Below are 16,550 nucleotides of genomic sequence, written 5' to 3'. Positions count from 1 at the left end.
GTCGCTTGAAGCGCACAATTGTAACTTCAAGTACATGCCCTTCTGTCATCCCGTGCCAACATCATTATCATGCTTGACAGGCCGCTTCCCGGCGAATGAACTTGACAGGAAGTTTTTGTTTTGCGCGTTCAGTACTTTTATGACTTGAAGTTAATATCGGAGGATATTAGATGAAAGAGATGCCACTTAACAGTTAATGAATGGCCCGTAATAGACCGCACCGCTTTCTCTTTGTCCAAAGGCCACGCTCCTTGGAGCATATAAAGCCCTGCAGCGGTGCTCACGAAAAAGATTCCCGAGACGTGTTACAGCCCTGCTCTGGCGATGGAGTTCCGCAAAAGCGTCCTGGCTGTCTTTCGCTTCTCCCTCCTGGTCATTGGCTTCTCCTTGGTGTGCCTGGGAGCCTTCTACGTGTCCTCCAGCTACGCCTGCAACTGTGGCAGCGAGATGGCGCTGTCCTACGCGCTGCTCCCCCTGGGCTTCGTCCTGCTGCTGGTCGGCATCTTCTGGACCACGTACCACGAGGCGAACCACAAGAGCTTCTTCCACTCCGTGGTCAGGCAGTTCCCGCGCCCACGGCAGGTGCACATAGAAACAGTGGACAGGTATGTCGCCGCTGCAAAATACCTTGTTACACCTGCGTAACATTGTGTAGTGAAGTGACTGCCGCCTCGCCTGGCAATGTGGCCCTATTAACTATTTCTGTGTACACTCTGGAGACCCCTGCTGGTGGCGCCTAGTAGTGCATTACCTTAGAACAAGTCCGCAAAATAGAACTGGAAATAAACATCGAAATTGCCCAGCTTTTCTGTCTCACGCTGGTACAAATTATCAACCAAACATTATAAAACAAGGGCAGTAACGCGATGGAAAGGAAGGCAGATATTATTAAATGCGGTTATAAAAAGTGACTCCCTTGTCATTTTTGGGCAACAGTTCTACTCTGGTGATAATTTTAATAGACATAGTGAAAAAGTCATCAAACATAACTTCTAAAATGACATTGCTTTTGAGATTTTTTTTTGCAGCCACGAAGATTTATATGCCATTTTTCTACACGCGCCTTTAAGTTTGTTTTTTCTAACCAACCCAATAGAAAGAGTTCCTTGGCCATTTGATCTGAAAAAATGACGCTTATGTCATACCCACCCGGATAGTGACCAGAGAAAGGTGTAAACGTGCATGGGATGTATGAATAATTATTGATGAGGAGCAGGCCATGCAGTCTCCAAGCAAGGGGAAATTTAAGGAAGAAAACATTTATTTGGGGTTATATGCCAGACTGATTTATATGGTCATCTAAATGGATGAGTAAAAGTCAGAATTGGCCTAGACGTCTTTCTACGTTACGTCGCAGTGTCATCTGTCATCAGGCTATGGAAGTGCTTATTGTTGGCACAGTATTACACTTAGCGGTGAGGTAAATACAAATAGCAGTCACACGACAGTGCATACGGTCATGCAGCTAGAGAAGAGCCCAGTTGAGTGCAGATGCCTCCTGGGACGCGTTTCTAATGCATTGGGTTCTACCAGTGCTTTAAATTGAAATACAAAAGTGAAGGCTCCCTCTCCAGAGCACCTGCTTGCTTCTGAGAAGTGCCGGTACTCTTTCATTAAAGGTATTGTACAAGTGCTGAGAAGTGCAGGTACTGTTCCTTTCAAATTAAGGACGTGCAGGAACTCAGTACCGGACATTACCTGCCCATTTAAAGCATTGAACCGGGTTCTACTGGTGCGTAATAATATCTATCGGATTCAGTTAGTATGCATGTTTAATCAGAAAAATGTCCTTTAATTCTGTTAGTCGTTAATCACGGTGTAATATTAAAAGTTATACATGCTGCAAAAGGCTTGTTCTGTTGAATATCAACACCAACTATACTGTGGTTCTAGAATATTGAGGAAAGGATATTTAGGGACAGAACACAGATACTCTGTCCTCGATATTTTGTACAGTCAATATTGTGCTTTCAATATTTAGAGGGAACACTGCTGCAAATAAATCTTGTTCAAACAGTTCCAACTAGTCAACCGGATTAAACATGAAGTCAACTGGTGGTGCTGCGGCCTTTCTAACATAGAAGTTGTGAGTCTGTGTTCATAATGAGTGACCAACCCTGTTTTCTTTATTCCTTCAGGCCGGACTTCTACCCTCCAACCTATGAGGAGAGCCAGGACCTGGAGAGCCAGCATCGTAGAACAGGCACCGACCACGTCACACTGGAGGACCAGACTTACAATATTCCTCCGCCATTATACACTGAGAGCAGCCTGGAGGTCGTACAGGAAACAGACGGGCGCGTAGAACTACCACCGTCCTATGAAGCATCGCTGCAGCAGCAGGCAGGGGTGAGCCCAGCCTCAGGCACCGGCTGCTCTGGGAACCGGTCTGACATTGCCGCCATTTCAGAGAGCAGATGAGAATGCAAGCGCTCCCAACAGACTTCAGAGCCGGACCTGTACTGACAGGTGCAAATAAGTCCAAGTGAGAAGGTACCGGCATAAAGTACCGCGGAGGTAGACGCAGTGTGGAGCGGGTCTCCTAAAACGCCCAGAATCACACAGCACTTAAAAAGGAGCTGCAGAAGGCGGCGTATATACTATTTTATATTTTAACAGGGGCAGTGCCCTTGTGTGTGAGAGCTTTCGGTCTAAAATATGAACTTTTGTGGTTTCCTGTACATAAACATATAACTATTGTCTTAAAAATACCTAAAGTATTATTGTTGTGGAAGCTTGCTTTAAAATGGTTAATGGTGGAGCAAGCCGTTTACATAAGTTAATATTTTATTGTTCTTCAGTGTTTACATAAGCTGTAATTTCCAGGCTTGACAACGGTAGACCTTCTGGATGCCACCCCTAAACTGGAATATGTGAACATTTTGAAGAGGGGCTCCCTTAAGTAGCTGCATGTGGAACGGAACAAAAGCGGTTGAAATATATATGTATATACTGAAATGAGCAACGAGTCAACTGATTTCAAACCACTTATGTTGGGATGTAATTGCTTGGTCATTATGTAATGCATTATTAAGTTTGTTTAACCTATAGTGCATTTTTGTAGTGTTTTTTTACTAAAGCAGAGCTTGAACTGCGTAAATTGATTCACTTACATTTGCAGATAGAAAGGTTATGTTCTAGGTAGTTTGTTCCATCCATTAAAATAAATTATTTCCCCCATACAGAAGAAACGCAAAGGCAGGTCTTCTGTTTGTTTCTTTGTAAAACCGCAGGGGGAGGAGAAAGGGTGAGGGCACAGCCATTGGCCATTGACCATGTACACTCCCTCTACTGTATAGTCCAGGCAGAGCGCACTTTATTGTGTGAAAAAGCCCACACCACAACAACCTTCATCCCTCTTTTTGCATTTAGTCAACGGTAAAACATCAGCAATCACCGAGTCAGCAAAATTAAACGTAGCTGGTTGTCATTGCTGGGTCGTGATCGTAGCAGCAATGGCCTTCATGTTGGCTTTGCTACTCAGAGGCCCCGCCCCTTTGACTGTGAAGCCTACACGGGATTTGCTGATAGGCTCTGTTCTCTGGGGGTGTGATCCAATGCAGGCGTTGTTCATCAGGTGACACAAGTGTATCACCTCAGGACTTGAGAAGTGTTCTCGTGGGTGTGGATTGCTTTATGTGCCTGGTCAGTGTTGCTCCTGTTGTCTTTTTTCCAATAAAGATGTTTTCATTGTTCGACCTAGCTTTGTGCCATATCAGTATCTTGTTCAACTTTATCTGAGCAGCAACGCGCAGGCCGCGGGGTGCCTTTCTTATTTTAGGCTGCAGCTGGGCCCATAACAAAGGCCACATTTAAGGGGCCACTAGCCTGCTTTTGTTTGAGTAACCTGGCTGGTAGTGGGCTGGAGCTTAACACCTGATGTAAAAGCAGTGGAAGAGAAACAAAAATTCACAGCTTGTTAGTAGTTCACAGGTGCTTAAAAGAGGCAAGATTTTGACTATGCTCTGACCCTGTATATAAGAGCTAAGCATGCACTGTAAGTATGTCAGATATGTTGCTCAGCCCCCAGTATGTACACAAAATAACAATTTAAATACCACAATATTTTATTTCTTTTATAGCACCATTCATCCCAGTGCAGGTTATCAAAGCATTTTTCACAACACATACAGTTTATATTGACAATAAATCATACACATTTGTGAATCAATGTACAGGATGTGTTACATAATAAAGTGAGGGTTACGAAATATAAGAGTCACACATCATCCTTCATGGCTCACTGTGCCATATAAGAAGGATTAACATTCAACTGCAAGTAAACGGATCTCTGTGTTAAAAGCAGTAACCCACTTACCTAGCTACATAAAATAAAATCTGTCATCTGCATTTATATGATGTGCTTTGCAGGAGACGTATTAGCCCCGGCTGCTACTCTGAGTCAAAACTAGGACTATACAAAACAAAGATCTTTCCAGTGAATGCTTTAACCATCAGCATTATCTCACCATTAATATTATTTTCTCAGATTTACTAGGCAAAAAAAAATCTCTTCAGCAGGTGCCTTAACCTCATGCGGTATTTTCAAATTCAGACTTTGCAACCAATTAAGCCAAACAGATGCACTGTCATGCTTCTCTTTGTTGCTAATATCCTTGAGGCAGAGTTTTATAAACATAAATGTATAAATTGAGGCCCAGATTTTGTGTTGGAACTGTGTCACTTTTCTGGCACAACCCTGACGCCAAGCATATTTTAGGATCTACAGTGTTCCACAAATCTTCCTTGTGTGGCTTTCGTAATAAAAAAAACAAACATAAGGCAACACATTGCTTTGCCTTGAGTTACCTCACTCCAGGGAGGCGTTATATGGGTGGTTCTTGTGTGTTGTACATCTACCCATGTCTTTTGGCACAAACCCTTATTTATAAAGACTCGCAAACATAAGTTTGCATCAAACTGGTGAGTTTATCCAAGGCTGGCACTACAAGGAGAAATACCTTTATTTCTCCTTGTTATTTCCTCTTTGCATGTATTCCCAGTGCTTTAAATGGAACTAAAGAAGTTTAGGTATTCGCCCTCTAGAGTACCTGTTTGCTCTTTAGAAGTACCAGTACTCTCCTATTAAATATATTGCAGCAGGGGTGAAAAGTGCAGGAAGTCTCTCTTTCAAATTAGAAAAAGTGCAGGTACTCAATACCGGAGGGTACCTGCCCATTTAAAGCACAGTGTATGCTGCATTCTGCAGCACAGGGTATGCTGCATTCTGCAGCACACATACAAACAAGAAATAGCCTCAGAGGATAGTTTTTGTGTGGTTTTGCACAAAATAACTATTTGAAGGCAGCGCATTTTGGCACCTTGCATTACCGAGTGTTGGGTAGTCATTAATTGGGTGGTGCATGGTCATTACCTTATATCCACCCATGTTTTTTTTGTACAAATAATATACACAGTCTTTTTGAGGCAGGCACGCTTGCTTTCCCTCCTTGCTTCCTGATGTCACTTCTGGTGATGTCATTTCCTGTAAAGTCATGGTTTGTGATGCCACTTCCTCTGGTGTCACTTCCTGTGATACCACATGTAATGTCACGCACAGTGATGCCATAAGCATGTTGTACTGGCATACTGCAGAACTTGCTTAGTCCCCTCACTTCTTTTTTTAGTACTTGTGCCCTGGCAGAAATACACCTAGACACTTTTTAATAATAGTTTGTTCTGGTGAGGGAGTAGTGAATAACAGGAAATATCACTTGCAGAGGGTATCAAAACTATGTGCACTGATCCTATAATGAGATCATTTATCCCAGACGCTGTGCTCAGCGGGGCAAGTGCCCAGGCCCAGCTCCCCACCTATCTCTTTAGGCCCCCGACCAGCTCCATGATCAGTGTTCTTCCAGGCCCTCTCTCCTTGTTGCCTTCTTTTTCCTCTTCCTGCTTCGGCCTCCCTCGCGCTGGCCCTTCCCTCGCATACAACGCTGTAGAGCAGGAGGACGATCCTTCTCCTACCTTGCAGCAAAAGCCTGGACCAGCCTCACCATGCACCTCAGGTCCAGGTCCTCCAGCACTCTATAGGAGTTCCATTGGATGGTGAAAACCTGGCTATTCAACTGAGACCCTGCCAGTCCCTGGATACCCTCATGGATGACAAGTCTCGCTCTGCAAGTTGACTGATTGAGTCATTGAACGTCTAAACCAACATCATATTGAAGCTCTTTTGGCGTCCATTTAATCAATCCCTCTGATGGCCTCTAATTGGAGTAAATCACATTTTGTGACCTACCTCATGAACATTAATTTGGTTGGTCAGACTGTGACCCACTGTGAATATTACGTTTCCAAAGTGATCTATTTTTGCATCGGTTGGTTTGGAGAAATATCTATTGGTCCCAAAAACATTGGTTGCGAATTGGGACCAGTATTTCACAAGCAGTAAATAGTACATCTGGCCTTTAAGAAATATGCATCCTCTGATCTGTCAGATTACCTTTATCATTATAAGGATGGGCCCAGTGCTTCATTTTTTAAAACAGTACGTGCGGGGCCAAAGGTTTTGCACATAACCTGGAGGCCGGTGCTGTGAATAGCAAATCTTTGTGTGATAAACTTGATGAAAAAAGGTTGGATTGGCGAAATGTCACTCTAAGGGCATGTGGTCAGGTCACAGCTGTGCTCTATGATCTGAACCTCAATGAAGCATTCTTATTTATTTTATAATTAGATTTGCAGGATGCAGACTTTGGCAGATTAATCAGGAATACATTTTGAAAAAGTATGTATCATTAACATTAAGGGAGCTAACTTAAAAAAAGCACGAGGCAAGTGTCTATAGTGTTCTTGTAAGTCACATTTGTTTTAATATATTATTTACATTTTTGCATATTTTTGAGCTACAGAATAAAATTAAATGCACCTCTTTAGCTGGCCTTAAACTGAGTTGCCTAACTTAACGCAGGTTTTCCAAATGTACTTCTGTTTGACTTCCTAGTCAATGCCTGCTTTTGACCTGGAATGCAATTTGAGCAGTACTTTCATTTATGGTGGGTTCATTACAAACTGGTATAGTTTCTGCTTGGGAAGCTGGCTAACCAGTTATATGCAATCAACCTATATTTCCAGTGCACGTGACGAGGAACGTGGAAGAGTTTGTTTGATGCAAGGGCACGTGTAAAGCATGGGCGAAATTCAGAGCGAAATTAGAAAAATTCACAAAGAATGCTGAGGTTTACGCAGGAGCAATGCTAATTAACACAAGATGTTTCAAAGTGCCACCAATAGCATCATAGGATGAACTTCAAAGCACAAAATTGTTTTGCACTGAATGTTGACGTTGGGGGTGTGGCCAAAACCAGTAGCGTCTCGCTCTTATTAATGTGTCCGGGGTGGAGGATGGCAGCAGGGTCCGGGGGTGTATGGTAAATCCACAGAGACTGGGACGACAGTGCAATGTTTGGACGTCTTCCTCTGAGGCCCCAGTGCTTCCTGGGACAATGTCGGTGGAGCAGCTTCCGGACCATCTCTTGTGGCAGGATTCCCTCACACCAAAATTTCTTTGAGACCCTTTTTCACTTGGTTGCTATGGGGCCCCGTGGACTGTGCAGGCCTCTTAATGGCTACGCAAAAGGGTCACTGCGGAACTGCTAACTGGGCCACGGCCAAGTCACTCTTGCAACCACAAATTTTGTGTGTCTCATGCTCGGTGTGCTCTTGCCAAACAGGAACTAGGTACGGGTGGGCTCCCAGATAGTCTCTGGACAACTGATCTGGCACGTTGCCAGGAGTGCCTCATTGGTCTCTTGATGTTTTGCAGGGTAAGGCTCCACTCTGGTGATGAGATGCTCCTTCTTTGGATCTGGTGATGCACATGGCATTGATGGTGTTTGCCATTAGATGACCTGCAGGACAGATGGTGATGTCTTGCTGGAGTGACAGTGACAAGAGGGACTTTGCAGCCATGTGACTTATCGCATAGTACTGCAGTCTTTTTTCTTTGGCCTGTGTGGTTGCTAGCAGGGATGCCATCTGCTTAAAGCAGCCGGTGATAGGTAGCTGAACAGTCACACTATGAAGTGTGAGACATGTATGCAGTTTGCTCATGCAAGTGGCACACATTCGGTACCCCCGCTGGGCTCTCCCTGGTGATGTCACTGCACCCCAGTGGATGGCTTGTGTTGATAGGTGCACTCGGGTAATGGCATGAGTCCTCCAACTCTTCACCCTGTGATCTTTCGCTCTTGCATAATTGTGGTCACCAGGTCTTTCAGTGTGACAGGTCTTGTCACACTCTCTTCTCTTTCTTCCTTGGTTCTTGCTTGTGATGTGGTATCCTGTCATGTGTCATATGTGTTCGCTTCATCTTGTGTGGGGTGGCATCAGGCCACATGTCGTCAGTTCTGCTCACTGGGACCCCCTGTCAGCTCCATCCTGTCCTTAGGACTGCCCATTTTCTCCTGTCTTGGACTACTCGCAAGTCCTGTCCTTTCTGTAGGACTGGACGTCTTCCTACATGAACAGCAGCTGTTCTGTGGAATGGTGTGTGCAATGGTGGTGGAGGTAGGTTCACTTTGATGGATCTGGTCTACAGCCTGTTCTATACCTTTTTTCTTCTGGACAAGGTATCCAGGGTGCAACTCAGGATCAGCATTGGAGACAAGGGTCTCGTTTCATTTGCGGGGGTGGCAGCTTGCCACTCGGGAATGTGCAACTCTCCTCCTGCCTGAAGTGGTTGTCAGACTGTTGGCAGTGTGGGGGTACTCCTTGAATAGTTTCTGCCCCCCTGCCTGGCAGTGCTAGTGCAGTTAGGGTATAAATGCTGTCCTTCCTGCATTCAGGCCATGCTATGCCTTTACTCCTCTCTTGTCTCTGGGAAGTGCTGGAGGCGGTGAGTGTGTGGTAGATGGCAAGCAGCTCCTTGTCTTGTGTGGAGCAGTGCCAGTTTCCTCCTTATGGCATCTGCAGTAGCATCTCTTTTGCAGAAACATGGCAGGCAACCAGGCTTGTTCTGCAGCTGTCATCGTCTCTTTGAGGGTGCCCTTGGCTGGCTCCATGTATGCCTGTGTCTCAGCTTGCAGTGACGGCGGACGGCCGCTCGGGGGAGCGTAGCGCTTGCCTCTCTTATTGGGCACTTTCCTTCTCCACGTGTGGCCTCTTGTCTCTGGCCAATGCACAATCACCCTTCTCAGAGGAAACAGAACTCCGGCAGTACTTACTGAATGATGAGCAGGACCTAGCGGGGGTCAGCACCCTCCTTTGTTGCTGTACTTCTTTTGTTCTTCTTGGGGCGCTGCCTTTTCTTAGGCTCAGTTGTGGTGGGTTTAGTTGCCCTTGACTACACTGTCTTGGCTGTATTTTTCTTAGGTGGGGCTACTTCAGGTTTCGGGGGGCTCTTTGTGGGGTTTAGCAGCCTCTCCCCTCCAAAATAACAGGGGTGCGTGGCGCTCTCATGACAAATCTTTACTTTCTCCTCCTGGGCCAACTCAGTTTAGCTTTCTTGCTGTAGTGGCCTTTTGCCATTAGGGGGTGCATGTTTCTCTCCATCCACTTCACGGAGAGCAGTACAGTCCCTGGGGAAAGAGAGGATGACATGGTGGCAACTCGGGCTGCTTGCTCTTGTTTTGAGGGGCTACAACCCGCAGCAGACAGCCTCTTATGGCCGTCGATGACTAAGTGGCCACCAGGGTGTTCTCTATGCGCTTCACACCTGTCCCGGTTTCTCCCTGGTGCTTTCCCTGAGTTTGCTGCCTAGTGCAAGTCCACAAGCAGGCTTCTAATATATATATATATATTTGTGTTACGTGCTACAGCACCAATATCCTGGCCAGCTATTCTCTCGCTTGGTGCTTGCCTCGCAATCTCTTCCTTCGGACAGGATGTGGTGCATCGAGTCACCGCTAGGGGTGTTGCGGCTACATTTCATGTGTGTGCAGCTTTGCTGAAGCTGTGAGTCACGCTGGGGTGGAGATGCAGGTGCGGGGGCTGATCATGGCAGGTGCAGCCTCCCTGCACTTTGCTGGTATTTTGCCAGACTTTGCAGGTAGATGTTTAAGTCTCGCTAAGTGGTCTTCTTTCTGCTGCTTGCTTCACAGGTGCTGGGGGCATTCAGCTCTTGTGCAGTCTCAGGAGGTTCAGAGAAAGCAAGGGCCCAGTCCTGCTGTTGGCAGAGTGCCACACTTGCATAGTGGCTGTCAGTGTGTTTTCCTTTCATGTGTGAGGCTACTGTAGGTTCATCTGTGCTGGGCGGCATGATTGCTAAAACTTTAGTAGGGGCCACTTCATGCAAGTCACTGCTGCCGAGCTGCAGTGCAAGCAAAGCAACCGCTAGGTGGTGCTGTGATTGCCCTTCTACTTTGAGGATGGACCACGGCTCTCGATCAGCCTTGCTGCTTCGGGTGACTCTTTTTATTTCCTTGGCAGCAGTCTCCCTGCAATCACAGGCCGCATGGGGGGCTGGAGCTGCAGATGGATAATCAGGCCCACATTGCAGGGGGATTCATCTCCTCACAGCACTGTCCCAGTCGGGGCTGTCGCCTTCTAGTCCTCCAGTACGTGGTGCTGCCAATTCACATGTAGACCACAGCAGCCTTCCTAGTGCTGCGGGTTGTGGCTTTCTTTATGAGCTCTGTCCTCATCGCTGCAGGGGGAATTTCACACTCATGCAGGATGTGGTCATGGACCAATCCACTCTTTTCTTCCCTGCAGGCACTTTGGGGGTCATTCTGACCGCGGCGGTCGGCGGTCGCCGCCCGCCAAGCGGTTCCCACCTAAAGACCGCGGCGGCCATTCTGGCTTTCCCGCGGGGCCGGCGGGCGCCCGCCAGAAGACCACCGGCCGGCCCAGCGGGAAAGCCCCTACAACAATGACGCCGGCTCGGAATGGAGCCGGCGGAGTTGCAGGGGTGAGACGGGTGCAGTGGCACCCGTCGCGATTTTCCCTGTCTGCAAAGCAAACAGTGAAAATCTTTGTGGGGCCCTGTTAGGGGGCCCCTGCACTGCCCATGCCAGTGGCATGGGCAGTGCAGGGGCCCCCAGGGGCCCCACGGCACCCGTTCCCGCCATCCTGGTTCTGGCGGTGGACACCGCCAGAAACAGGCTGGCGGGAAGGCGGTCGGAATCACCATGGCGGTGCTGCAAGCAGCGCCGCCATGGCGGATACCCTGGGCCAGCGGGAAACCGGTGGGAAACCGCCGGCTCCCCTTTTCTGACCGCGGCTTTACCGCCGCGGTCAGAATCGCCCAGGAAGCACCGCCAGCCTGTTGGCGGTGCTTCCGCCGCCCTCCGCCATGGCGGTCATGGACCGCCAGGGTCAGAATGACCCCCTTTGTCCGCAACATTGTCGGCATAGTTTCTCTCTGCCCATTCGGACACAGCAGGGGTAGGGGAGGCTTCTCGCCACTTCCAGGAGGGTTGGCAGGGTGGAGGCGGCTCGAGCACGGTGCTAGCTGTGACGCTTTTTCCCATTTTCACTGACCTCAGACTGCAGTGCAGGTTAGTATTACGGCTGCAGGGGCATCAGCATGCGAGCGGCTGCAGGGGCCTTACTGGTGGGTGCCGGTGTATACACTGGGTGGCCTTCTTCATGACACACAGCAGAGTCGCTGCCAGCAAACACGTGGGGTCAGACCTTCTCATTGCCATTGTTGTGTCATGGGCCCTAATCCCACGTGCTGGATAATGCAGACACGGTGTGTATCATTACTGAACTGGCCCGAGCATGTGCTCTCTGGCTCTTTTATTGGCAGGGTCACCTGACCAGAGACACCTCTGGTGGATGGGTGTGGAGTGGGTGTAAGGTACAGCCCTCAAGGAATGGCTGTGTGACACATGCTAGAATGTGTCCAGCGGGACACTACATTCAGGAAGATTGAAGAGGGTGGGGTGAGCGTCATACTTCTCAACAATCATGCTATGACATTATCTGAGAAGCAGGGCAGGAGGGGAGTATTAAGGATTGGTAGGAAGGAAGAGCAGTGCAGATTGTGAGAGATACTTAAAGCTCAATATTTTGTGAAATAACAGTGTGTGTGGGTGTGTGTGTGTTTGTCCAAGTTAAATCTGACAAACGCCTCACCATACCTGACTTAAAGCACCTGAACCTAACTATTTGCTACAGAATGCAATTATTAGGGGGTGTAACACCCCAAACACCACCACCCCCCGAAGCCACCTCCCTGGTTGGAAGATGTGGCTCAAAATCTATAACTGCCGCAGCTTTCTAGATGTACCCTAGAAGGTTTTCTGAATCTGTAAAAGCTGTACATCTGCACCCATGCAAGGTAATAGATCTGTAGGGGAAAATTAATATTTTCTGGACGAATGGGACCTAATGTGTGCTGTCTGGTGCATATTTTCTTACAAATCGCCTGCTCTTCCTCTGTTTGGTACTCTGTTTATGAGTCAGTCAACCAAATAAACAAATACTTGTGCATGATTCACATGGACAGGCTTACATGCCAGTAAATACAAATCTGTAAATAAAAACCTGCCAACTCTGCAGAAAAATCCTCCACAAGGTTTTACATTTTCATTAAACATGGTGCTGTGACAGGAATTAGTTTACATCACGGATAAGGTGCACAAATGGTCCAAGTGGGTACTGGACCGTAGCCTGCCTCCCCTGGACTTGGATGGGTTCATGTCACCGTAATGATCACAAAAATATTGTGGTTAAACTTATTTTTGTCAAAATATCAACAACAATAAAATAAACCATAGACAATAACATTGTTAAGTACCAAAATAGTGAATACAAAAATATCTTAGAAATATAGTAAGTATGAAAATGTCAACAACTGAAATATAGACAGCATAAATATTATACCTAAAAAAACATTAAATATAATCAAGATATCATCTGCAAAAATATAGTTAAAAAAATATAAAAGAAAATTATTTTTATTATATAAAGACAAAATAAAAAAAGTATCTTAAAAAATATAACTTTTTCCTACAGAAAAAATACTTCAATGTGTGATTAAAAAAGCTTTAAAATACTTTGAAAAATACATTTATTTGAAAACAGTAAACTGTATTTGTTTTTTAAAACATCCCAAAATTATACAACATTTGTAACAGATGTAGCAGTAAAAACTTTTACTTTCCCAAAATTATACAACATTCGTAACAGATGTAGCAGTAAAAACTTTTACTATTCCTTTTTAAGGAATAACCACACTTTTCCTAGTGTACTCCCAGGTTTGTGCCCTATCTGATTATGTTGACTGCAATTTTGAGCATTTTACCCCTGCTAACCAGAACCTATGAATGTGCTTCCCTTTTACACATGGGCAAATTAGCATATCCCCAATTAGCATGTTTAACTTACCTATAAGTCCCTAGTATATAGTGCAAAGTGTACACAGGGCCTGTAAGTTAAATGCCACTAGTGGACGGAAGCACCTATTGTGCCATCTTCTAACATGGCAGTGCAAAAATGATTTCAGACCTCACCGTAAATGTGTAAAAACTGCAGTTCGACCTGTTAAAATGAACCCTTTTGTGAAAGGCATAATCCTTATTTTAAATGTTAATGAGTCACTCTTAAATAAGGCCTTGTAGCCTTCAAGGCAGGGTGTATGGTATTTAAAAGTAGAAGATGTAGAAATTTAATGTTAAAATATCCTTAGAGTTACTAGCACCCAAAAGCAATTTTTTACTGTAGTAAGACTGAATGACCCATAGAAAAATAGTGGAAGGCAATGTTTTATATTCATTCTGCTATCTGAGTGTAGGGACCATCTAGAAATAGGATTCAACAACTCTTTGTAATATTTGTCAAAAGCCCAATTTAACGTTGAGGTTGGTTTTTTTATAAATATTAAGGAAAAGTAAGTTTTAAAAGTTACCTTTTCCCTGCCCGAAATTCTTATATGGGAAGTTGCACAAACTTTCCGATTATGCCCCCACTGGTGAATAACCCTGTACAAGGTGTTTAAACTTCCCCTAAAACAGAGACAAAGGCCAGGCAAAGGCATGGGTGTGGTGAGGTGTTTTTGTTAATCTGGCAGGATAACCATTTGGGCTGTGCTCAGGAACTTAATTTACTCCAAAGGGACCTCCCCTTTCACAGGTAGATGTCAGATGATGCCTCGACAGGCCCATTCCTTTGCCCCCCACAGTTAGGTAGGCACCAATCCTATTGGAAGGGGACCTGCCCCCTGAACTGGTTTGGCATGGCCACAGAGGGGGGTGATCCATTACCCTGGCTATACCTCTGGGTGGTCATGCAGGCTCTGCACAAAGGGAGGAGGGTTTCCCCATTTTGGATTTTAGGAGGGAGGAGTACTGTGGGATTGTTTGTATTAGGACAGACAGGAACTGCAAATGTGGGTAAGGCTACGCTTGGTAACTTTACCCTATTGGTTAGAGACGGGTCAGGATTCATCCCTACCTCTAAGCCTTACAGGCATAAATATGACATCCACTTGCACCTTCTTGAGGACCTAGGGAAGAACAGAAGACTGGACCTGCTGTCAGTGACCTGAGAGGCGTTTTGAAGTACTAGACCTGCTTCCTCTTTTACCCAAGACAAAGAAGTGGGCTCCAAGGGTCATAAGGCTAAACCCCTTTTCAAGCTACAGGGATACAACAAGCTACTAGAGCGCTTTCATGTAACAGCCCAACTGGCCAGTTCCGAGTAGGCCTACTCTGGACCCTTGACCCCTGCTGGAGTGAATTCTGCTCCCAAGTGCTGTTCCTATGGTCCTGGAACCTTAGTACGTGTCTGGCTGGACTTCTCTTTTCACTCTTGAAAACCTGGGACTTGGAAACATTTTCAGCTTCAAGACGTCTGGAGGATCAGGACAAACCCATTAGGCTGATCATACTGCAGTGCAGAGCTGCTGGCCTAAAGATCCAGCTTTATCCATCTCAGAGCTTCTCCACAGCAGCAAGTCTGATTCCATGAGACCTCAAGGAGAAGGTATATGGTCTTACAGAGCCCTTTTTGGCTACAGACTGCAGCCTTGCCCTGCTGAAGGATTCAGAACTCTGAATAAATTGTCTGAGATAGAACGTAGTAATCTTAACCAGGTGAAGGTGCCAAAAGTATCTGGCTGGTGAGGGACCACCTTCTCTAGGTCTGAAATCAGAATTTTTCCCGCTTGGAGCTTTCCAGCCAAAAACCAGAGACGTCCCTGGCACCATATTCATTGCCTATCTGACTTCATGGAGCTTTCTTTGACTACAGCCTGCTGCTTTGCCCCGCGGGAGGCTTTTGACTTCCATTTTATCTGACTAGGGGCCCGATATATAAATAATTGAGGCACTTTAAGACAGAGGTGAGTATTCCACATTTGTTCCTGTCATTGATGGAATTATTGGCCCTAATACATACCCCAACCCAAGTACAATCTCAAACTGTTTATTGCAGGAATTTCTAACACATTAAATAGAGTTTTAACCAGCTCAAAAACAATAGAAATTAATGGGACATGGCCCAAACAAAATGGCTGGTCTTTACACAAGCCAGCGAAATCAGCTAGAAGTGTGCAAATTGAGGGCAAATTGAAACCGTTCTCTAAACAACTGTAAAATGCCTATGGCCATTTATAAACTTGTCATACAAACCAAAGTAGAGCAGCTAAAAATATCTGCTATTCTGGTTGGATTAGAAACACATCCAGTCTTTCCAAAAAGTTATACATGGTTACATTAGAATTATACACCTGTGTAGATATTCAGTCTACATTCTCTCCAAGTATCCAGTCACGCGAGGGCATATCTGACTTTTCTGGGGAAAAAAACTAACTCAACAATGTGTGGATACATTGAAAGTTAAGATATCCTAGCTCCCAGATTACCTCCAGTGGGTTAATTGTTCTGATGGAGAATTTTGTTTCTATTTTAAATTGCCAACTTGGCGAACTTTGTCCAGCCAGGATCATGAAGCAGACCTTCCTGCATGTTCCTGCAACATTCTTAATAAAATGGCTAGGAAATTAGTGAGTGTTGAATCATTGCAAAAACATTACTTATAATTGCATCGGAAATGAATAATTTCTATACCACTGCTTTACCCCCTATCTCGGTACAACATTTTGTGGCACATATAATTGTAGCACTGTCTCTTCATGAGCAGGTCACCCCAATCCTTTAATCACTGAATTAGCTGCCATTACCTCGAGAGTGCTTGGTAAGGTAATTGTAATCACACCTCTAGCCAATTAGCAAATGTCTCTGAAATTCCATGGGTACATCCAAGTATGAAGTCTCCACTGCACTCACAAGCAGTGAAGCAAGTATCCAAGCTTTTTTCCTTGGCAAAATCGTTACGTTTCTGCTGTTATGCTTGGTGCACAGAAGCACACTTTCTTAGTTTTCGAAAATTCCTTAAAACTTCGTCACTTTTGGAGCAACATTTTTCTCTCAGCATTTTCTGGCCTCTTTGTTGACACTATTGGTTTTCGTATCTATTTCCTATGTTTTTCATGATGTCCTCACTCTATAAAGTTGTTATGTTCCTTTCTTAGCACCAAGAGCCTTCAGCGTACTTGTTATGTTACTCTCTTAGCACCAAGAACCATCAGTTTAGAAGCGCTTTATAAATAAATTAATAACATTACATTACAACAGAAATTCCAAATGGGCGCTTGC

At 45.4% G+C, this 16,550-nt stretch overlaps 1 protein-coding gene across 1 annotated transcript; it reads left to right on the top strand.

Annotated features, from left to right (window-relative positions):
• Positions 1–277: 277 nt before the first annotated feature.
• On the top strand, positions 278–3,695 carry TMEM252 (transmembrane protein 252). The gene is made up of 2 exons (XM_069224271.1): positions 278–605; positions 2,139–3,695. The coding sequence occupies exons 1-2, from the start codon at positions 325–327 to the stop codon at positions 2,419–2,421; spliced, it is 564 nt and encodes a 187-aa protein (XP_069080372.1). The 5' UTR covers positions 278–324; the 3' UTR covers positions 2,422–3,695.
• The last annotated feature ends 12,855 nt before the right edge of the window (positions 3,696–16,550 follow it).

The sequence above is a fragment of the Pleurodeles waltl genome, chromosome 1_1 (assembly GCF_031143425.1).
Source record: "Pleurodeles waltl isolate 20211129_DDA chromosome 1_1, aPleWal1.hap1.20221129, whole genome shotgun sequence".
Taxonomy (NCBI): Eukaryota; Metazoa; Chordata; class Amphibia; order Caudata; family Salamandridae; genus Pleurodeles; species Pleurodeles waltl.
This window is presented reverse-complemented; position numbering and strand designations above follow the sequence as displayed.